Source organism: Dendrobates tinctorius, unplaced genomic scaffold (assembly GCF_039654945.1).
Source record: "Dendrobates tinctorius isolate UK_male_01 unplaced genomic scaffold, ASM3965494v1 ptg000223l, whole genome shotgun sequence".
NCBI classification, from domain to species: Eukaryota; Metazoa; Chordata; class Amphibia; order Anura; family Dendrobatidae; genus Dendrobates; species Dendrobates tinctorius.
This window is the reverse complement of record NW_027361890.1, coordinates 13,136,754-13,161,333: the sequence shown is the minus strand read 5'-3', so window position 1 is coordinate 13,161,333 and position 24,580 is coordinate 13,136,754. Positions and strand designations below refer to the sequence as shown.

At 44.5% G+C, this 24,580-nt stretch overlaps 1 protein-coding gene across 3 annotated transcripts in view; it reads right to left on the bottom strand.

Annotated features, from left to right (window-relative positions):
• Positions 1 to 24,580, bottom strand: part of PPP1R16B (protein phosphatase 1 regulatory subunit 16B) — a 148,642-nt gene that overhangs the window by 100,711 nt on the left and 23,351 nt on the right. For all 3 annotated transcript variants that reach the window (XM_073555350.1, XM_073555348.1, XM_073555349.1), the window contains exon 2: positions 18,170 to 18,484. In XM_073555350.1, coding sequence (XP_073411451.1) covers positions 18,170 to 18,425 — 256 coding nt within the window. In that variant the 5' untranslated portion in view covers positions 18,426 to 18,484. The remainder of the gene's footprint in view (positions 1 to 18,169; positions 18,485 to 24,580) is intronic.

Sequence of the window (24,580 nt, the reverse complement as noted above, 5' to 3'; positions counted from 1 at the left end):
ATTGCAGGAGGCACAGCACAGATCGCAGCAGGCACAGCACAGATCACAGGAGGCACAGCACAGATCACAGGAGGCACAGCACAGATTGCAGGAGGCACAGCACAGATTGCAGGAGGCACAGCACAGATTGCAGCAGGCACAGCACAGATCACAGGAGGCACAGCACAGATTGCAGGAAGAGAACAGATCACAGGAGGATCGCACTGGCCACCAATGATTTGTCTCTCACTCATGTACACAGAGGGGGTATACAGTCATGGCCAAAAGTTTAGAGACTGACACAAATATTATATTTTCACATGATCTGCTGCCCTCTGGTTTTTATGTGTGTTTGTCAGATGTTTTTATCACATACAGAAATATAATTGCAATCATATTATGAGTAACAAAAGGTTATATTGACAGTTAGAATGAGTTAATGCAAATTGCAAGAGGCACAACACAGATTGCAGGAGGCACAGCACAGATTGCAGGAGGCACAGCACAGATCACAGGAGGCACAGCACAGATTGCAGGAGGCACAGCACAGATTGCAGCAGGCACAGGACAGATCACAGGAGGCACAGCACAGATTGCAGGAGGCACAGCACAGATTTAAGCAGGCACAGCACAGATCACAGGAGGCACAGCACAGACTGCAGGAGGCACAGCACAGATTGCAGGAGGAACAGCACAGATTGCAGCAGGCACAGCACAGATCACAGGAGGCACAGCACAGATTGCAGGAGGCACAGCTCAGATCGCAGCAGGCACAGCAAAGATCGCAGCAGGCACAGCACAGATTGCAGGAGGCACAGCACAGATTGCAGCAGGCACAGCACAGTTCACAGGAGGCACAGCACAGATTGCAGGAGGCACAGCACAGATTGCAGCAGGCACAGATCACAGGAGGCACAGCACAGATTGCAGGAGGCACAGCACAGATTGCAGGAGGCACAGCACAGATCGCAGTAGGCACAGCACAGATCGCAGGAGGCACAGCACATATTGCAGGAGGCACAGCACAGATCGCAGCAGGCACAGCACAAATCACAGGAGGCACAGCACAGATTGCAGGAGGCACAGCACAGATCGCAGCAGGCACAGCACAGATTGCAGGAGGCACAGCACAGATTGCAGGAGGCACAGCACAGATTGCAGCAGGCACAGCACAGATCGCAGGAGGCACAGCACAGATTGCAGGAGGCACAGCACAGATCGCAGCATGCACAGCACAGATCACAGGAGGCACAGCACAGATTGCAGGAGGCACAGCACAGATTGCAGCAGGCACAGCACAGATCACAGGAGGCACAGCACAGATTGCAGGAAGAGAACAGATCACAGGAGGATCGCACTGGCCACCAATGATTTGTCTCTCACTCAAGTACACAGAGGGGGTATACAGTCATGGCCAAAAGTTTAGAGAATGACACAAATATTATATTTTCACATGATCTGCTGCCCTCTGGTTTTTATGTGTGTTTGTCAGATGTTTTTATCACATACAGAAATATAATTGCAATCATATTATGAGTAACAAAAGGTTATATTGACAGTTAGAATGAGTTAATGCAGCAAGTCAATATTTGCCGTGTTGACCCTTCTTCTTCAGGACCTCAGCAATTCTCCCTGGCATGCTCTCAATCAACTTCTGGATCAAATCCTGACTGATAGCAGTCCATTCTTGCAAAATCAATGCTTTTTTTTGTCTGAATTTGAAGGTTTTTGTTTGTCCACCCGTCTCTTGATGATTGATCACAAGTTCTCAGTGGGATTAAGATCTGGGGAGTTTCCAGGCCATGGTCCCAAAATCTCTATGTTTTGTTCCCTGAGCCATTTAGTTATCACCTTTGCTTTATGGCAAGGTGCTCCATCATGTTGAAAAAGGCATTGTTGATCGCCAAACTGCTCTTGGACGGGTGGGAGAAGTTGCTCTTGGAGGACATTCTGGTACCATTCTTTATTCATGGCTGTGTTTTTAGGCAAGACTGAGAGAGAGCCCATTCCCTTGGCTGAGAAGCCACCCCACACATGAATGGTTTCAGGATGCTTGACAGTTGGCATGAGACAAGACTGGTGGTAGCGCTCACCTGGTCTTCTCCGAATAAGCCGTTTTCCAGATGTCCCAAACAATCGAAAAGGGGATTCATCAGAGAAAATGACTTTACCCCAGTCCTCAGCAGTCCACTCCCTGTACCTCTTGCAGAATATCAGTCTGTCCATGATGTTTTTTCTGGAGAGAAGTGGCTTCTTTGCTGCCCTCCTTGAGACCAGGCCTTGCTCCAAGAGTCTCCGCCTCACAGTGCGTGCAGATGCACTCACACCTGCCTGCTGCCATTCCTGAGCAAGCTCTGCACTGCTGGTAGCCCAATCCTGCAGCTGAAACACTTTTAAGAGACGGTCCTGGCGCTTGCTGGTCTTTCTTGGGCGCCCTGGAGCCTTTTTGGCAACAAGGGAACCTCTCTCCTTGAAGTTCTTGATGATGCGATAGATTGTTGACTGAGGTGCAATCTTTCTAGCTGCGACACTCTTCCCTGTTAGGCCATTTCTGTGCAGTGCAATGATGACTGCACGTGTTCCTTTAGAGATAACCATGGTTAACAGAAGAGAAACAATGATGCCAAGCACCAGCCTCCTTTTAAAGTGTCCAGTGGTGTCATTCTTCCTTAATCATGACAGATTGATCTCCAGCCCTGTCCTCATCAACACCCACACCTGTGCTAATGGAGCAATCACTGAAACGATGTTAGCTGGTCCTTTTAAGGCAGGGCTGCAATGATGTTGAAATGTGTTTTGGGGATAAAGTTAATTTTCTAGGCAAATATTGACTTTGCAAGTAATTGCTGTTAAGCTGATCACTCTTTATAACATTCTGGAGTATATGCAAATTGCCATTAGAAAAAATGAAGCAGTAGACTTTGTAAAAATTAATATTTGTGTCATTCTCTAAACTTTTGGCCATGACTGTATACAACCATTCAGCATGCCAACTCTGAGGTAAAGATGGCGTGCAGAGCTGTGATCATTAATTTAGATTAACCCCTTTGGCACTGATTGGTCAGTAACTATTGTTCTGCTAATCCGTGCCAAAGGGGTTAATCGAGAGAGTTAACATGGTGAGCAACCTAATCACTGTGACTGCTGTGATTGGTGATTGGTGCTGTCTCAGACAGCACCAATCACAGCATGTCACATGGATTCTTTTTGTGACTTTACTGTGACATTGCTGTGATTTGCTGGCAAAAATCGATCAGCCAATCACAGTGATTGCCAACGTGAGGAGGCGGTACAGCCCCCCAGGGCGATGTGCAGGGATCGCCTGCAGTTAGACAGTAGTCATCTTAACTCAGACATGGTGCAATGCAGCGTAGTCACCGGAAATACCAATGCCGTATATATATACTTCACTTTGTCGGAACGCAGCTCCCACAGAGCAGTTTATATACGGCGCATGTCGGAAAGGGGTTAAAGTAACTGCTATTTTAATTTTTATTTCATAAATGAATAGTGTACAAGAAAATAAGCAACTTTGTAATATATCTTATCAGAGAAATCTACTTCTTTCTCCTCCTGGGCTCATCATTCATTCTCAAAATTCTCAATTCACGGGTAAAATGTGTATTCAGTGAAGACAGATTTTCCCATTACTGAGATAGGAGATGACAGTTGGTGCTTACAAAGTTCTATGGAGAGGGGAGGAGGGAGGAGCTAGAGACAGAACTTTACCTCTCCCTCTCATCTACATAGAATCTTATCAGGAGCTGCCACCTTCTATCTCAGTAATAGGAAGTCTTCACTGAATACACATTTTACCCATGAAGTGAGAAAGGTGATAATGACTGATCAATTCTGGCAGAGAAAGAAGCAGATTTTTCTGATAACATATATTACAAAGTTGCTTATTATCACATGTACTATTCATTTATTTAAAAAAAAAAATTAAAACAACATTTACACTTTAACTTATTTCAGATATACATGCTGGAGTTGAGGATAATGAAATATCCAGTCACTTCAGACTGAATGCTGCACCAAGTACAGTAGAGATGGACGGCTCTAGGTCTACTGCGCAGGAGCAATAACTGTCTTATTCGTGTATATTGAGCAGGTGCTGGACCAGAAGCAAACATGCATGCTCTACTTGTGTTCGCTCCTGACATCCCAGCCATGATCACATGCATGAATGCATGGGCAACTGTGTATACATACATTGCCAACTCTGTAGGGTAGTAAGCTAAATGTAATAGCGAGACATGGGGTGAAGAAAATTGAAAACATCAGAGGCTTAAAGGGGTATTCCCATCTCAAGATCCTATCCCAATATGGAGTATGTGTAATAATAGTAGTATTAGCAAATCCCTCCAATTAGAAATGTAGTGTAGTTTTTCTGATTCGCTATGTCTCTTTCCACACATGCAGGCATTGCAGGACCTTAGGTGTCAATGGTTGTGTCCACTGATATAGTGACAGTTAATTAGCTACGGTAGTTGATAGTGGCCATCATTAGTTTGGGGTATAAAATCCTGATCGCAGGTTCTCTTCAATCTTATTAGTGGGCATGATGGGTGTTACTCCCCTACAGATATTATATTGATGACCTGGATAGGTCATAAAGTGCAACCCCTCCAAAAAGGGAATGTCCTCTGAAGTAAACCTTACTGTATAGTTAAAGATATGTCTAAAGGTTCTCCTACATATTAGACAAACGTTAATAAAGATGGATGATTTCAGTCATAATGAACATTCACTTGGTGAAATTCAATATATGATTTTTCAAGGCGACTTTTGACACACCATCATTATCGGGAAAGAAGTCTGCCACATTTGAATATTTTGTCCCATAGCTGGCCAACAATTCTTTGGTCCCTTAAGTCACTGAAAATGCATGGCCTGGGTGAATATGGACTAAAGTGTAGATGAACGTTTCCCAGACAGATACTTGTTCCATCATCAAACTACTTCTCTACCATGTGTATGGCCACGTATGGCCACCTTATGTGTCGAACCAAGCAGGAGAGACATTGCCCTGCAATGGTGAACCTGAACCACAGGACTGTTCTTGTGGGTTTTTGAGCCCCTTCGTTCCACCAGCATTACTGGCAGACATTACATCATTAATGCTGCACCTCACCGTCCCAGTAAAGAATTGTATACTGTTTGAAAAGTTCTGAGTTTTAGAGAAAATGTTTTTTTACAAGACAGTTAGCCCTCACATTTCATAACCAGCTGAACGAAGGTGGAGCGAGATTCCAACAACCCTCACGCAATGTCTCTCCTGCATATGTATCATGTCCAGCCCCTATGTTCCCTGAAACAAAGATCTGGTACTCGGCTCTCTCAAACCCGCTGGCTCCGGTTCCTAACAAGTCTGAATAACAAGCTTCACCAAGGTTTATTGGTACAGAAATAGTCAGGTGTCCTTGTGCTTCTTTAACCCTTAGTGACCCACCCAGTCACCTTTGTATTGTCGAGACCTTGACGTTCACACCTTTTTCTTCCTTTCCCATCAAAGTCTTATTAATTCAGAAGTTAATCACATATTTTAATCTTGCTGAACGCTCATTCAGACAGGATGTGCAGAAGTCATCATTGTTATGTCACTGGAGCTAGTAATTATATCAGCCCTCATGTTATTAACCTGATGTTACGTATCACTCTCATTCTTACTTCTCCACCACATCATGTTACAACACAAAAGCACAATGCAAAAACGGACATTTACAAGGGTTGTCTAGGACTTTGATATTGATGGCCTATCCTTAGAACAGATTAACAATAGGGATGAGCGGACCAATTGAAGTTCAGGTTCTGGTACCCAAGTGAAATTTAGTCCAAAGTTCAGTTCTGGTACCGGAACTGTTCCTGAATTTGAACCCGAACTTCATTGAAAACACTGAGGATTGTAAATTTCGAGCTGGAAAATCTCTCTATCTCATCGTGAACTGTAAAACGGACTTCAAGGGGAAGCCCATGTTTGGAGTTCAGTACCTAACACTAAGTGTCCAGTACAAACTCGGAACTTTACAGTTCAGGTGTTCGCTCATCTCAAGTCAACAATATCAGATCGGTGCAAGTACGAAGCCCATTATCACCACTGATCAGCTGTTATCAGGTCTCGCTGTACCTTGAAGTACACAAGAACACCACAGCTCCCGACACTGTGTATGACCATTCTCAGGAACTGCAGCTCAACTCTCATTGAAGTAAATAGGACATGAGCTGCAATACCAAAATTGTCCTGAGCGGTGGTGTCCTGGCTCTTACACTGTGTGTTCACTACAGGACCTGGTAACAGCCAATAGGTGGGGGTGCTCCACCAATGAGATATTGATACCCCCAGTATAGGTCATCAGTATTGCAGGCATAGACAATCCCTATAGCCAGACGTCAGCGACAGGAATAGAAGTTTCCCTTACATCTTTATGATATTCTATTCAAAAACTGGCTTCAATGGGTTATCCCATAAACCACATATAACACCTATCCACAAATGTATCGTGACTCAGGATTCGAACATTAGGAACCCTCACCAATCTCTAGAACAGGGTCCAAAGGAAAATGCAAACAAAAATAGGAAAAACATTTTTCAACATTTTTTATGTTTTTTTACAATCAGAAAACATAGCTAAAGAACATTTTATATTGAGTTCCCCTTTCTGTAGAAATTATATTTAGGGTATATATTGGACATATTTTTTTCAATGGAGGAGGGCGTAGAAACAGAGATTTGGACTGGCTGCATCTCTTTTTTTGCTTTATTTCGTTATATTTTTACTGCTTTTTATTTATTTTTCTTTTTTTCATTTATTTTACACAAATTGTCTCATAAGGTCTTAAAAGAACTCTGAGGGGAATTTTAACATATTAATAGATTCTTTTCATTACTGAATCTCCCAGTAACTAATACTGGTATATTAGCCCAAAATTCAGGCTCCTGGCTGCATAATAAAGCTAATTGGGTATTCTAGGATCCAGCAAATACTGCACCCTACACCCAGCATTCACAAAGTTACTGGTTCTGGAGGCAAAAGCACTGTCAGTACTGCCTAATCTGTATAAACAAGCACTGGTTCAGCTTTGTGTATACGATCAAAAAGGCAGACATGGTAATAAACCATGTCTGCCTTCTCTATGAGGAGTCCAGTTGTGCCAGCTCACCATCCGCCTGCGTTGATGTTTTAGAACTTCATTGCAGAGCAAAGTGTGCACTGCCCAGATGTTTCGGGTATATGGCAAGTCTAGAAGTGGTTAAAGGGGTTTTCCCACAACTGAAAGTTATTCCTTATTCATAAGTTAGGTGATAATGATCACTGGGTGTCCAACTGTTGGGACCGCCAGCTATCCCAAAAATGAAGCTCTGAATGAAGGTCGAGCTTCAACTCCAGTCAATATCTATGGGATTGTTGGAATAAGTCAAGTCCTACAGTCGGCTATTGCAGGCAGTCCTATAGGCACTGAATGAAGCGAAGGTGAACATGTTTGACCTCCACTCAATTGAGATGTGTCTCTAGGAAGCTCCATTCCCAGGATCTGACCCCTGGGATAAGGGTAACTTTCAGTTTAGGGAAAAATAATTCAAGGGCCTTTTACATGGTGATTACCAGATGAAAAATCATTAGTGGAAGAAGGTTCTCTTTTCAATGACCAGTGTAAACTGTACAGTGATTGACAATTTGTGGTTTGTCGTTGATCACATCTTTTATACTTATAGCCAGCACATCCACTTTTGGAAACATTCACAACCCTAACACCTACACACAGATATTGGTAAAATAATAGTCTCTAAGCCCCATGCATATTAGATTTATGTAATCCGAACACGCTGATCTCCACCAGCCATTCATACCCGTCTGTACACATGACGCAGAGAAGATTCAGGCAGTATGAATTCAGACCCTCGATCCTTTTGTTCTCAGGGAAAATAAGCAGCTGACAGAGGAATCAGACAACAGCTTAATCCTTTCTACTGACTGAAAACACATGAATGTTCGATCCAGAGAAATAGCTGTTTGGCTAATAGCTATTTAAGGTGCATGGACTTACTGTGTCTATCATTACTACATGGGGCCTAAATGGGGTCTTACAAGATCCTCTGGCTTGCCCACTGTAAAATTTATAAAATACGGTTTAGCTACCCATCCCAGGTCTAAGACTACCTCTCCACCGCTGGCCTGGGACTTTGTTGACAGGCTGCAATGGTGACATCATGACTATAGCAATTAGGGAGCTGGAGCAAACAGTGGGCTCAGTGGTGATGCCGACATAGTCAGTATGAGACTGCTCAGACCCATAATTGGTTGTAGTGATTACGTACATTGTAGTTATGATGTCTCCACTGCAGCTTGTCAGCAATGACTGGGGATCAGCGGCAGAGAGGAAGTGCTGGATCTGCACAGTGTGATGAAACTTAACTTTATTATTATTACAGTGGGTAGAAGCACAAAACCAAAAAAAATTTGGAAAAATCTTTCACGTTTTCCGCAGCCAACTTCATACTTGGTTAAAGCTGACCATAAGATTGGTTGTACCTACTAATTATGAGATGATATTATGTTTATGGGAGTGTTTCCTTCATCCCCCGACAATAGATTTTGGGTAAAGGAGGATCTAGTATGTTGGATCCTTTGTTTCTGCTGGAGATAATTTGCCTCCATAAGGTTTATTACCCTTGCCCCACTGATGTAAACATGCACGCTAGGCTGAGGGTTCACCTAACAGCTGCTGCATGTGTATGCCAATTTTTTTCCTTTACTAAACTGATTAATCAGGATAAGGGCTCGTTCAGATGAGCGTATTATACGGACACATGCTGTCCATGTAAAAATCAGAGAGTACACTGACCATTGTTATTCAATAGAGCTGTTCAGAAGACAGTCTTTTTCACTTGATTCCAGTGTCCATGAAATAAACTGCAACTTGCACTATTCTCTACTGTATTCCTTAAGTCTTTTTGGGGGTAAAAAAATCTAATTAAAGGGGTTGTCCATTACTAGGACAACCCCTTCTTGATCTAAATTTTTGTCCCCGATAAAATAAAAAAGTTACACTCACCTTCCACACCGGTGCAGTTACCGCAGTGTCTGCATTAATGTGGCGCCCCCAGGAGTATGGCCGCCACAGTTGCTTTGCCTTCCTCCCGGGAGGGTAATGCCAGGCTTGGAAGCAGTGAAGGGTCTCTCTCGCAGTTAACCTATACATGCAACACAGTTTCACTCCAGGCCAGCAGGGGGGACTCTGAACCGGATTTGAAGGGAGGAGTGCTCTCTGAGGGCCAAGAGGAAGGAGTGGGCAGTTAGTGTGAGGAGGGCCACGTGTGTAGACGTGTGGAGAGAAGCTGGAGGTTGAGCTGAGGAAAGAGAGCTCCCTCACAGCGAGAGCGCATGAACTGGAGCCTGGTCTCCACGGTTGTATGGATCACCAGAGGAGTAGGAGGCTGTAAATGCTCTACGCCCATCTAAGACTCGGAGGCATAACAGCACGGAGTGAGCCAAGAGAGGAATAGCGGCTACAGCTGTCTGCCATACGAGGAGTGCTAGTAGAAGAGAATTAGGAGGAACTTCAGTGTAACTCAGTACTGGGAGTACTTCACTCAAATAAGCATTAAGAAGGAGACTGCACAGCCCATCTGCTGAGAGAGAATCCCTGAGCTGCTTCCAGGCTAGCCTGCTCCAGTACCATCTGTAATCAGGACCCTGGACTGCATTTATCAAGTAAAGGTACAAAAATTGCACCCCGCTGTGTCTTGTCTGCTTCCTACCCTTCGGGCACTGCTACATCCCCGTGCCAACCACATCTACACTGCCCTGGGACTGCAGCTTCACCTGTGGGGAACTTTTACATCTTTGCTGCACCATACCATCAGTCCCAGTGGATCTGCATGCAGCGTCAGCTTAACATATCACTTGCCGAACACCACAGGTGGCGTCACAAACTATTCCATTAACTACATTCCACCATTCAATCTCCCCTAATACGTGGGCACCCAGGGCCACGGACCGGGTCACCGCTGCTGTGACACATCCCATTGACACCGGCCCGGTACCGAGTAGACCCAATTTGGCGTCATGAATAGGAATACGGAGCCCGGTATCCCCGGGTCCTGTGTGCCAGAGACTGTTGTGTGCTATTGACTGTGCGAAATTGGCGCCATCGCCGCCATTATCCCGCTGATTGGCGCGCGGGAAGAAAAAGGGGCAGGCCTTCATGGGCGGAACCTGCCGCAGAGCACGAAGAAGTGAAGTGCCACGCGGGAAGAGCGGACAGCGTGCGACAAGGGAAGGAGCTGAGGCCTCCAGCCCGGAGCATTGGGCCTGCGAAGCGGCCGCCGGTAAGCTCACACAACCCCCGGCCCTGGCTAACGTTTAGTAGGGGGGGAAGAGAATGTCTGCGCCAAGCAGCAATGCAGCGGCGGACGCCGCTGCCAACCCCTCAGCGCCGTAAGGAGTAGCGCCCGCCGCAGCGGTCCCCATAATGCCGATGTCTATGCCCTACCTTCCGGGAGCGGCCTGGCTACTGCAGTAATCGGGTGAGTCGCATACCCTGAGTGAATTTAAAGAGAGACTGTGCAGTTTGTTTAAAGTATACCCTCTGTCTGTAAGCCAGAAAGTGAACATCCTCATTGGACAGCTAATGGGTGCAGCACAGAGAGAGGTGAAAGCCTGGCAGGACACTGACAAAGAGACTGTTAAAAAGATTCTAGCCAAGCTGAGAAGCACCTTTGACACCCGCACTGCAGCTGAAATCAAGATGCGATTCATTGGATGTAAGCAGAGAACGCAGGACAGTATAAGGGACTATGCTCTTAACTTGCAGGAGGCGCTGTGAGCAGTTAAGCAAGTTGATCCTGACAGTGTGAAGGAGGAAGATAAACTGTTAAAGGAGCAGTTCATTGAAGGACTCCTGTCCAGTACCCACAGGGAGCAGTTGCGCATCATAACCCTGCAAAACCCTGATCTGGACTTTGCTGATTTTAAGGACATGGCTATTCGGGTCCTGCAGGAATCAACTGACAGCCGTCCAACGCCCCCTAGGAGCCCAGCGATCAACTACCATCAGGAAGCTACATCTTTTCCTTCCATCACTGTGGAGGCTGATGCACAGACTCTGGATAAAGATCCAACTGAGGAGCTGCGTCTTCAGGTCCAGGAGTTGACCAGGGGTATGGCTGCACTTACTAAAACCGTGCAGTCCCTGCAGGAGTCCTCCAAAGAGAAGATCCAGCTTGCTTCCAGTCCAGAGGACGTCCCATGGCTCCAGAGGAGGAGAACCCCACCACTCCGAGGAAGGAACAACAACCGCTATGACCAGGACGGACACCTCATCTGTCGTCGCTGCAAGGCAGGTCATCTTGCAAGATATTGTCCTTTAAACGAGCAACCCCTGGGGCAGAGGGCCAACCCCCAGGAGTAGGACCGCAAAGCCAAAGGAACTGGCGAGCCAAGTATGTTGGAGGGAGACCGGTCCTTCCTGTGGTGATTGTCGGCATCCCCATGAACGCTTTGCTGGACACTGGCTCCCAAGTGACCACTATGCCCTATATCCTCTACAAGCGGTATTGGGCTGACTCTGAACTCACCCGTGGCCCAACTGATGAACTAACAGTAGTTGCCAGTAATGGTCAGTCTTTACCACAAGTGGGATGTAAAGAAATTACTGTTAAAGTGGGGAGGGTGGAGTTTAAATCTCAAGGTTTGATAGTTGAGGATATTGATCGACGTGAATGTAATCCCATGATGACTCTTGGTACAAATGTAATTGAAAATTGTCTTTCCGAGGTTATTGTCTTGTTGCAACAGGTGGCTGAGACTGCTGGTTCCAGTGAACAACGAGTCCTGCAGAAGGAGATCAAGGCCCTGATGCAAAGACAGCAGGTAGAACTCTCTGGCGGAGAAATTGGCAGCGTCAGAGTGAGTGATGCTTTTCCCATTACAATACCCCCCAGATGTGAAATGTTGATTTGGTGTCGGGCAGCCATAGGCCTCAGAGGGAAGGATTACCAGGCATTGGTAGAACCAGTATATTCTGATAGCAGGCCCACTGTTCTGACAGCCAGAGGGGTGGTTGATGTACGTAAAGGGAGAGTACCTGTACGCCTTTTGAATTGTGGGGAGGAGGAGGCCACAATACCTCGGTACGCCACAGTTGCTAAGCTGCTCACTGTTAATAACAACTCTTTGCAGGCAGCAGAGCCCTTGGTCTCATCCGATCAGGTGGAGGACAATGGCTCTGTGAAGCAGATGGAGGAGTGGTGCCAGCAACTGCAGGTGGGGACTGACTCTACACCTTCATACCAGAAAAATGGGGTTTACAGAGTGACACAAGAACATGAGCGGGTATTCAGTAAACACCCACTAGATTTTGGGCAGGCAAAAGGGGTTCAACATCATATCCCCACTGGAGATCATCCACCCATTAAAGAAAGGTACTGGCCAATACCCCCAACACAATATCAATGTGCTAAAGGTATGTTGAGAGAGATGAAGGAAGCAGGGGTCATCAGAGACAGTTGTAGCCCCTGGGCAGCTCCAATAGTTTTTGTAAAGAAAAAGGATGGCACCATGAGAATGTGTGTTGATTACAGGAAAATTAACAGCATTACACATAAAGATGCCTACCCATTACCCAGAATTGAAGAGTCATTAGCTGCACTTAAAACTGCTAACTACTTTTCCACCTTGGATTTCACCAGTGGGTATTGGCAGGTTCCCGTGGCAGAGGCAGACAAGGAGAAAACAGCATTTACCACTCCAATGGGTCTCTGTGAGTTCAACTATATGCTATTCGGGCTCTGCACTGCCCCAGGAACATTTCAACGACTGATGGAGCGCTGCCTGGGACACATGAACTTTGAGACAGTCCTGTTGTACCTTGATGATGTCATTGTTTTCTCCGAGACTTATGAAGACCATCTGGAGCACCTGGCTGAGGTGTTTGAAGCCTTGTCCAACTTTGGCCTGAAGGTGATGCCTTCCAAATGCCACCTCCTGAAGCCCAAGGTACAGTACCTCGGTCATGTAGTGAGTGCAGAAGGTGTGGCACCAGATCCTGACAAAGTCACAGTCATCCGGGACTGGCCGAAGCCCAGCAACCTCCATGAAGTACGCCAATTCCTCGGGTTGGTAGGCTACTACCGAAGGTTCATCAAAGGCTTCACTGAAATAGCCACTCCTATGCAAAATCTTCTGGTGGGGCAGTCCAAGAAAGCCAAACAGAAGAATTCCACATTTGAATGGACTGAGGAGTTGGGGAGGTCCTTCACCCGGCCGAAGATGGCTCTCACGGGAGATGAAGTTCTGGCCTACCCAGATTTGTGTTGTATACTGATGCCAGCAACGTGGGACTTGGAGCAGTACTGTCGCAGGTACAAAATGGCAAAGAAAGAGTGATCTCGTACGCCAGCAGGAAGCTTCGTCCCACTGAAAGGAACCCTGACAACTACAGTTCCTTCAAGCTGGAGTTCCTCGCCATAGTCTGGGCTGTGACTGAGAGATTCAAGCATTACCTAGCTTCAACCAAGTTTACTATCTTCACGGACAACAACCCGTTGACTCACTTGGACACTGCAAAACTGGGTGCACTGGAACAGCGATGGATGGCTCGGCTGTCTAACTATGAGTTTACCATCAAGTACAGGGCAGGGCACAAGAATGCTAATGCTGATGCGCTGTCCAGGATGCCTAATCTGCCAGATGCAGGAGAAGACCCTGAGGCTCTTGAAGAAATAGAGTTACCTCCCTTCCACCAGCCACTTGCGGGCCAGTGTGCTCAAGGAGTGAGAAACAGACGGTCTGGCTTGAAAGAAGTCACCCTAAATCCATTGCCCCATCATGACTGGGCAGAAACTCAGGATAATGACCCCGCAGTCCGCCTGGTGAAGGAGCTACTGTCACAAGCTGACTCACGCCCAGAGTCGAATGCTACTGAGGAAACCCAGCAGTTGTGGAAGGAGAGAGGCCGGCTGTTCATTTATGAAGCAAAGCTGTGTCAGAGGAGTATCAATGCCCACACTCATAAGCTGATTTGGCAGGTGATAGTCCCAAAGAGAGAGGCATCAATGGTCCTGGAAGCATACCACAATGGAGCTGGACACTTCGGATGGAAGAAGTTGGAAGCATTGCTCCGGGAGAGTTTCTAGTGGGCTGGTATGAGGAAAGCCATTGAGAGGTGGTGCCGGGAGTGTGGACAATGTAACTTGCGCAGAAAGGATCGAGACAGTCAGAGAGCTCCTCTACAGCCCATAATAACCAAACAGCCACTTGAGTTGGTAGCCCTGGACCATGTGAAGCTGGTTCTAAGCCGGTCAGGCTACAACTATGCTCTTACCATTGTGGACCACTACGCAAGATTCCTGGTAGTTGTGCCTGTCAAAGATCAAACAGCCAGGACAGCAGCCAGAGCATTCCAACAGCACTTCTGTAGACCACATGGATATCCTGAGCAAGTGCTTACAGATCAAGGTCCCGCCTTTGAGGCAGAAGTGTTCCAGGAATTCTGTAACTTGTATGGTTGTAAGAAGATCCGGACAACACCGTATCACCCACAAACCAATGGCATGTGTGAGAAGATGAACCAGGTAGTGATTGACCTACTGAAGACCTTGCCTTTGGAGGAGAGGAATCTGTGGCCAGAAAAGTTGCCAGATCTGGTGGACCTCTACAACCACATTCCTGTGAATTCCACCAACTGTACTCCAGCCTACCTAATGAGAGCAAGGCCTGGGAAACTGCCTATTGGTTTGGACATGGGAGTCCTGACACCTGAAGTAACATCACCAGATGCTGACTGGGATACAGAGAGGCAGCAACAGTACAGAAGGGTACAAGAATGTGTGGAAAAGAGTTTAGCTCAGGCAAGACAAAAGCAAGAAAGGCACTACAATCAGCATGCACCTGCAGTTCCCTTGTCACCAGGAGAACAAGTCCTCAAGAGGAAAAGAAGACTGCATAAGCTGGATGATCAATGGGAAGCTGAACCCTACACCATTCTACCCTCAACCTTTAACAATACCAAGGTGTGCCTTATTAGTAAAGATGGAGGAGAGACATCAACAGCAATATCAAGAGATCATTTGAAATTATGCCCTGATCAGATAAAAGAAAGAATGGAAGAACAACATACCATCCAACCCATAGAAGAAGAAAAGGTCAGCACCATACTTGGAGAATTCCCTGCAAATTGGACTAAAGTAAATGATGCAATAGTGGTGCCAGTGTTGACCTTTCCCCAGCTGGTACCACAGGAAGAAGCGACTCAAGAAAATCCTGAAGATCAGGAAAATCAGGCAGCAAATGCCACACCAGCAGTGGAGCCAGAGAACCCTCGCCCTGCCAGTGGTGAACCTGTTGTGCCCCTGGTGAGTCTAAGAATTTGCAGAAAATCTAGTATCCCTGTGCCATGTAGAATCACCAGTAGTGTATCCAGTACATTACACACTACACCAGTATTACGCAGGTCTACCCGTACTACACAAGGTATACCACCCATCAGATATCGCATATAGCTAAGTTTATGTAAATGTTGAAATTGTATATATATATATGTAACTGTTTTCAAGTTTTGTGCCTACAGGTAATCTGTAAGAGTTTCCGTTGGAATTTGCTAGTTTTGTTTTATGGACATTGTACCACAGGACTTGTGTGGTCACCAATTTGTTTATAGTTCACCATTTGCCCAGGAATGGACCATGGACATTGATGCTTGGACTTGTCATCATAGGACTAGTTTTGGAGCTCTTGTTTTTTGTAAATTTTTCCCTTTTTACAAATCTTGTACAATTATAATTGTTCACATTGTCTAACTGTTTATATGTTTTTCATGTTTTGTTCAGCCCAGGAGTACTGACTTGCACTAGGGGGGAATGTGGTGCCCCCAGGAGTATGGCCGCCACAGTGGCTTTGCCTTCCTCCCGGGAGGGTATTGCCAGGCTTGGAAGCAGTGAAGGGTCTCTCTCGCAGTTAGCCTATACATGCAACACAGTTCCACTATAGGGCAGCAGGGGGGACTCTGAACCGGATTTGAAGATAGAAGTGCTCTCTGAGGGCCAAGAGGAAGGAGTGGTCAGTTAGTGCGAGGATGACCATGTGTGTAGACGTGTGAAGAGAAGCTGGAGGTTGAGCTGAGGAAAGAGAGCTCCCTCACAGCGAGAGCGCATGAACTGGAGCCTGGTCTCCATGGTTGTACGGATACTAATGGTCCTGCAACAGACACCAGAGAAGTAGGAGGCTGTAAATGCCCTACCCCCATCTAAGACTCGGAGGCACAACAGCACGGAGTGAGCCAAGAGAGGAATAGCGGCTACAGCTGTCTGCCATACGAAGAGTGCTAGTAGAAGAGAATTTGGAGGAACTTCAGTGTAACTCAGTACTGGGAGTACTTCACTCAAATAAGCGCTAAGAAGGAGACTGCTCAGCCCATCTGCGGAGAGAGAATCCCTGAGCTGCTTCCAGGCTAGCCTGCTCCAGTACCATCTGTAATCAGGACCCTGGACTGCATTTATCAAGTAAAGGTACAGAAATTGCACCCCGCTGTGTCTTGTCTGCTTCCTACCCTTCCGGCACTGCTACATCCCCGTGCCGACCACATCTACACTGCCCTGGGACTACAGCTTCACCTGTGGGGAACTTTTACATCTTTGCTGCACCATACCATCAGTCCCAGTGGATCTGCATGCAGTGTCAGCTTAACATCTCACTTGCTGAACACCACAGGTGGTGTCACAAACTATTCCATTAACTACATTCCACCATTCAATCTCCCCTAATACTTGGGCACCCAGGGCCACGGACCGGGTCACCGCTGCTGTTACACATCCCACTGACAGCGGCCCGGTACCGAGTACCCCACAGCCCTGGGAGGGCGACCCATTAGCAGTCCCAGGGCTCTCGTGCGGTTATTGTGATATGTGACCCCAGTGCCCAATCAGCGCTGGTGTCGCTGTCCCCGCCTTCATACGAATTGAACATGAAGAGGAAGACCGGGCTACAGCTGATCTCTGACTTCATTTTCCTGTTCAATTCAACAGAAGGAGGAGACAGTGAGGCCAGCGCTGATTAGGCACGGGGGTCACAAATCACAACACGAGAGCCCTGGAACCGCGAGTGCCAACAACGCTGGAGCGGCGTTGGCACAGGAGGGGAGTATAGGCTTTTTTATTTTTGCAGGGCCAAGCAAGGGGTATGAGAAGGAGTTGTCCAGATAGTGGACAACTCTTTAAAAAATACAGCTATACAGATAACACACAGCTAAAAGTCATACACTTGCCTGATCCCAGCCCAATGCTGCGTGAGATACTGTACCCCAATCCTACTTGCTTTCATCTGTCCGTCCCTGTGCTATGTGGCCAGCACAGAAGAACGTGTTTACAGCATGTTATGTAAAGCCTGTTTTTTATCGGGATTTGTAAATGCATTTTTTTCAGCCACAGTGCTTATTACTAACAACACTGAACACATCCGCCCACGATCCCACGCACTGCAATGATTTTGAAGCATCTGAATTCTATGACTAACAGAACTAATTTCTAAACACTTGTAATTCTCAATCCCACACAAATCAGCAGTTGTGGTAATCGTTCTCATCTATACTAAAGAAGGTGAAAGAAACAATCTGAGCTAAACATTTGCTGCGTCTTACTTAGTGCAGGGCCGATGTATGACAAACAACACTTATGAGTGAAGCATTGTGTCATGCTCCGCCCCCTCAAGACCCGCACTAGCCATAACACAATGTATTACTTTTGCTTAAAATGCTCCTTTAACATATTTTTCTTTTAAGTCAATATAGATCCATAAATGCCTCATATGTACTTATCTTACAGATCTGCATAAACCTCAACCCTATCATTCTATAAGATCCCTCTAAATGCTGTACCTTAGCACCCACACAGCATTGTCTCCTAAACTGCTCAATCTACAGTATATCCATAGACACAAACACATACCCCATCCACACTAAGTGTCGAATCTGTATTAATCATTAGTATCCATTAATATACATTGATTACTTCTTTTTCAACTAATTGTCAAAATCAACTTTGTCAACCGTTTTGTTGCAATGATGACAGAAATTATTGATACAAGCACACATTTCTGGTCAAGATCAATCACTGACTCTCTACCATATAAACTTTTTTTTTACACGCAAGCCTTATGCTGCTCTTTTCCTGTTGTCCAATGTGGTTTTAACTTACCTTCCTCTGAGTCATTCCGCAGACAAGCCTCATGAAGGGTGACACGGGAAGGAAAAGACACTCTTTTGCTCCTAGTAGGGGTCTTCCTTCTAGTTTTCTGTTGGCGCCGCCTCCTGTTCTCCTCATCCCTCTCATTCTGGGCCCACCTTTTCAGTTGTTGCTCCCTTCGTTTCTTGGCTGCACGTAGTCTTTCTAAGGTAGATGCCTTCTCCAAGAGCTGAAGTTCTGTCAATAGATCCATTGGCTTTGAGGCCATACCTGACTGTCAGGACAGCATAAGTTCCTCTCTCACCAGATGTGGATGCGCTGACATATCTATTAAATAAAGAAAAGTATTCACAATTATGACATTTAGAAGTCTGCTTTGTCTTGTGTCTAGTGAAAACACTCAATGCTCAAAGCCAAAACAATTGAAATGGTTTACTGGAACACCATCACTTTTGTGTTTTAGGTTATTATCATTTACCGTATCTTTTTGCCTTCTTTGAGTGCTCCAGGGGATAATTTCATGTTTAACAAACCTCTATCGTTATATTGACTTTGGCTTTACAGTTTTTCAGTTCATTGCGCTTTGGATTAAATGTACAATATTAACACCTATCACCCACCTAAAGTAAGACTCCCATAGAAATTAGATAAAAGTTGGCTTTTTTTGGAAGCGCCAGCCAATTATCTAATTGTGTATGGTGAATATCCAAAATACAAAAAAGGGGGAGGTATGGAGCATTGCAGCAAGTTAAGCCCATCACACACATGAGATGACTTCCAATTGAATGAAGCTTTGGCCAATCGTTTTGCCATCGGTTATCTTGGCCGGCTCTCCCATACACAAGAGCACTTGTTTGGCTGAATGCTTGAGTGTTCTCTGTAAGATCACAGGAAGAAGAAAAGGTTCAGCAGTCTGAAATTGGACATCCTGAATCCTTTATTTCCCAGACAATCAATTCTCCGGGGCCACCATACCCATTAGAGTGTTGACCAAACCAGTCGATATAGGCGAGTCCAGCCAACATTAGTCTAAAGTTTAAAGGGAACCTGTTATGACTGAAAAACAGCGGCTACAGGAAATGAAAAAAATAAATGTTCTTCCAGTAGCTGAACTTTCAGTAAGACAACCGGGCAGAATTGTAACGCTCCTTATGCACAGACTAACCCCATATCTTCAGGTAAATATCATTTTCCAAATCGACAGGTTCCCTTTAAGGCCCCCATTCATGTAAGATAGCTGTCGGCTATACACAAGAATTCTCGGTGTTGCCAAGCATTGTTATGTTTCTCAAAAGAGAGCTCCTTTGGCAACAGCTTATCTAAGCACCAAACAGAAGTATTGGCCATTGAAATTCAGCAGGCTGGATCTCTCTTTTCACCAACATCTACTGCCGGGGATGAATGAGGAGGTTCCCAAACACATAAGGCTGTCAACTGATTCTGCTGAATTCGGGCAGTTTGGATAACTTTATGCCAGTGTCTATCGGGGTCTTTACTCCCCTCCTCCCATGAAATGCATAAACATTTTGGCCAAGCAAAGCATCCGAGGATAATTGTGAGACGGGAGAAATAGCTGTCACCCAAATGAACATTTGACTGACTATTATCTAAAGTGCATTGGCATCTTTACGGAAATGAACTGACTACCCAGACAGATTGTAACACATACAGTATAGTCAAGAAATTAAACTCCAGTCTTGAAACAGTGGAGTGAAAATATTGGTGCAAAAATGCCTATATACCATAGATAAATGTAAGCTGAAGGGTTGTTCAGATGACAGCTATTTCTCTAAACTTTCCCATACATGTGAACATTGAACTGGGCCAAGTATTCATGTGCTTTCTATTGGGATAGAAGAGTAAGTTGAAAGCAGCACAGGAGGATCAACTATTTAAAAGGGTTGTTGTGCCTTTAGCTACAAGTCTGCAGTCATTCTTTGAGACTGCAGACTTGCGACTACTCCCAGCCCAAGCACTATGAGGATTCTACAATGACGGTATCGGAAGCATCGGACACATGACTACAAGTATATGATATGCATGCAGTCACATGCTGACTAGATGGGAGTGGCTTCTCTCAATGCAAGTGTATTGATCGAGGACAGAAACAGTCTGGTGATAATATGGCCGGAAGTATAAAAATTGCATACTTGCAGTCACATGACTGTCAGCTCGCGGCATCAAAGAATCCTCACAGTGCACACAATGTGAGATTTCATTAGTCTACAGTCACATAGAGTGACTGAAGACTTGTAGCTTAATATAGAACAACCCCTTCAAATTGAAATCCAAAGTTGGAAGGCCCACAAACATTAGATGGTCATACATATTAAAGGGGTTGTCCCATCCAAGTCGATAATTTTGTAGTTACTCGGTGTTACTGCAGACTTCTGAATCCCGGCATGCCGGGATTCACCGGTTATCCATACTCCCGGCCAGTCTGTGTGGCCTTGCTCCGTCCAGTCAGCCACGTCGACTACAGGCGAGACAAGGCATCACTCCATTCAAGTGTATGGAACAAGACCATGTCCACTAGTCGGGTTATGGTCTGCAGTGTGTATAACGCATACATACTATAATGCAGACTATAAACATATCTATAATTAATACATACTAGACTACAAAGGGGGTGTGGCGCCCCTAAGGCTTCAGTCGCCACAGAGGTACTGCACCTTCTCCTAAGGTAAAAAAACACGAAATAAGGAGAAACAGCGAGATTTACATTATATTAAGATAATACTATGAATAAAAAATAATATATCGCTGGAGAGTGTTGGACTGTTTAAAGGACAGTCGTGTTGAAAACACCAAATTTACAAAGAAAAAAACGACCAGAAAGTCCCAGAAGGATAATATATTTTATTACGTCATTATAAAAAATAGTTAAAAACCATTACATAAAAATAGGTAATACATATACTGAACAAAAAAGGGGGTTATGCTACCCAGATATAAAGCATAAAAAAATGTAACAAAAATGTGTAAACAAATGGTGAATAAGCAAAATAGATATTGATATATATAATGAATAATAAACAATATAAAGTGCACAAACACCAAAAAATATATTATAAACCATAGACATAAGTGTAAACCACTACCACAGTAAACCTATATATATCAATATATCGAAATAGTGCATCTGTGTGATAAGGCTGAAAAAGGACACTGTATGTGTCACCGTGAATTAAGGTGTCTACCGACCAGGAAAGGAAAAATGGTGCAAAAATAAAAATAAAAATAAGTGAAAATACATACAACCTCTCCTGGTCTCCTGGGGAAGCAACCCGGTCCCGACGCGCGTTTCGGCGCTAAGCCTTCATCAGGGGGTGGCGTCTCACAAGGAGAGGTAAGTATAAATACTAGCACTAACCAGTAACAAATGTGGGTGTGTGAAAAACAAGCCAATCATTATAAAGTGCATATGCGAAAACATATAAGCGTCATAGCGCAACTGCGCAGAAGCACTGACTAAATGCTGGTAACCCGGAACCGGCATTCAGTATTGAACCGGAAGAAAATGTCCGCCAACCGGAAGTCATCGTTACCCGGCAACCAGACGCTTGGATTATCATGTGACTGGGAAATAAAGCCAGCAAAAGTCATCATAATTGCTGAGGGACGACAAATCCCATGACCAAAAGGACAATAGCAAACCTTTAAAAATAACATTACTAGATGACCAACAAAAAATCCGTAAACCGGAAGTGACCGTTACCCAGCACCCAGACGCGTGAAATATCATGTGACCAAGGCGATGATGCCAACCTAAAGAAGCGTCATAGTTGCTAAGGAGCTGGTGGTCACATGATCGGAACGAAAATGAAAGGTCTAAATATATCCTCGCCAAGAAACCGGACGTATGAATTGTAATATGAAAGAACCATATCACCAATACCAGAACCATAGAAATTGGCAGGTAAAAAACAATCATAGATCCGGAAAAAGTTTTCTTAATCACTCAAAGCAAGCGATACCTTGGCCGGACCATTACGGCTATCAGGTCATCCTAGACTAAATATATAACTAACATCTAACAACTGGCATGTGACAGAAATAAACTAGCATAAAGGGCATAACGCACACATCTAAACCGCAGCAGAAACCGACGCACATAAAGCAGGGGAGGCGGGAGCACAGGGGAGGGCGCGTCAAGCCGCAAAAGGCGGCAAAAAACGCGACCCCACCAGGGCAAAACCGCATACCACCGCCACATGTGCGTACCTGCATATGTCAGGAAGGTGCGACCCATACCAATATAAAATACAATAAATCATTGATAAACATAAAGTGCAAAAATATTGATTAAAGCCCCATATAAAGTGATACCAAGTGTATATACAAATAATATGAAAGTGTACAAAAATGCATACATCAAGCATGCCGTATACAGGGTAAAAAATAACAACCATATAAATCTTGATATCACATGTTAAAAATTATATATTATATTCAACTCAATACATTAAAACACAAGACATTCTGCTGATTCCACTCTTGTGTTCCAGCTTGAAAGGTTCCATGTAGAGGAACAGACCAGAAGTACAATGTTTTTGAAGCCTTGCCCTAGATTGTCATAAATACAAATAAACAATAATTAAAAACTATAAAAATATATAGTATAATAAGTCCGTCAGCATATTCGCATAATATCACATATCATACCCAAATAACAATTTTACATTTATGAATTAAATAAACCATATAATAAAAATGTCTCCAAAAGACACACACATAGAGTAAAATCAGTATATATATATATATAATAAGTTTCAGATAAATGGAATAAAACTATTGTTTTCATTGAGACCATGTGGTTGGACTGTATTTAAAGTCCAAATCCACCTGGTCTCACGTTGTCCAAGCTTACGACTGACATCCACACCCCTAACACTGGTGGGTATCATGTCAATCCCACGGAAATATAATTTAGTACTATCACAGTTATGATGTTGTTTAAAATGCCTTGGAATTGTTTTTAGGGCATTCACATCATTTTCCGTTGCTGCAGCTTTAATACCTAAAATATGCTCCCGAACCCTCACCTTAAATTGCCTTGTGGTCATACCCACATAAATTTTCCGGCATGGACACATTGCAAAATATACCACTGCTTTCGTGGTGCAGGTAATATGATGTCTAATCTCAAATGTACGTGTTTCACCTTGATTAAAAAATGTTTTAGTTCGTTCTACATTGACACAGGCAACACAATTGCCACACGGGAAACATCCAAGATCTTTTTTTGGAAAATTGTCCAAAAAAGTAGGTATCGATGCCGGTATATAGTGACTTTTTACTAATTGATCACGCAAATTGTCTGATTGCCTAAACGTAATCTGCGGCCTATTTGAAAGATAATTGGCCAGAGTTGAATCAGCACATAGAATAGGCCAAAATTTGTTCAGACATTCTCTAATCTGCTCAGCTTGAGCATTATATTTGGTAAAAAATCTAACCTTATTCGTTGTCTCCTTTTGCTTGTTGGAATATAACAACGAATTACGTGACGAATGATTAGCTCTTAAATAGGCACGTTTAACTGTACGGTGACTATACCCCCGAGCATAAAACCTTGTTTTTAGATCAAGTGCCTGCTTTTCAAATATTTCATCAGATGAGCAGATTCTTCTCAACCGAAGAAACTGTCCAATAGGCACTGCTCTAATTACTGATTGTGGATGGGCTGATGATGCATGCAGTAATGAATTGACTGCCGTTGGTTTACGAAAAATATTCGTCTGCAGCAAATTTTTCGAATCACGTCTAATAGTAATGTCAAGGAAATCAACACAATTGGAGTTTGCATTGTAAGTCAATCGAATATTCAAATCATTGTCATTGAGACTCTTCATAAATACATCCAATGTCTCAAGAGAACCCTGCCAGATCAAAAAGATGTCGTCGATGTACCGTGCCCAAAAGAGAACACGGTCAACCGACGACAGCCGATCCGACAAGAAGAGGTCCTTCTCCCACAACCCCAGGAACAGATTGGCATAAGATGGTGCAAATGATGCGCCCATAGCTGTACCCTGGAGCTGCTGGAAGAAGGACCCCTTAAAGGTAAAAAAATTATGGAACAAAGAAAATTCCAACAGTTGCAAAATCAATGACACCATACTGATTCCAAGGCCAGAAGACTCTAGAAAAAAACAACTTGCTTTTAATCCATCACTATGCCTTATACTAGTATACAGTGATTCTATATCACAAGTCACCAATATAGTATCATCATCCATATGTAATCCATCAATCTTTTTTAATATATCAGCAGTGTCTCTCACATGAGAGGGGAGACATTCAACTAATGGCTGTAATTTGCTATCAATAAAACGATTCACCTTTTCCAAATAATTACCTGTCCCTGATACAATCGGCCTACCAGGTGGGTTCCTCATATCTTTATGAACTTTAGGCAAT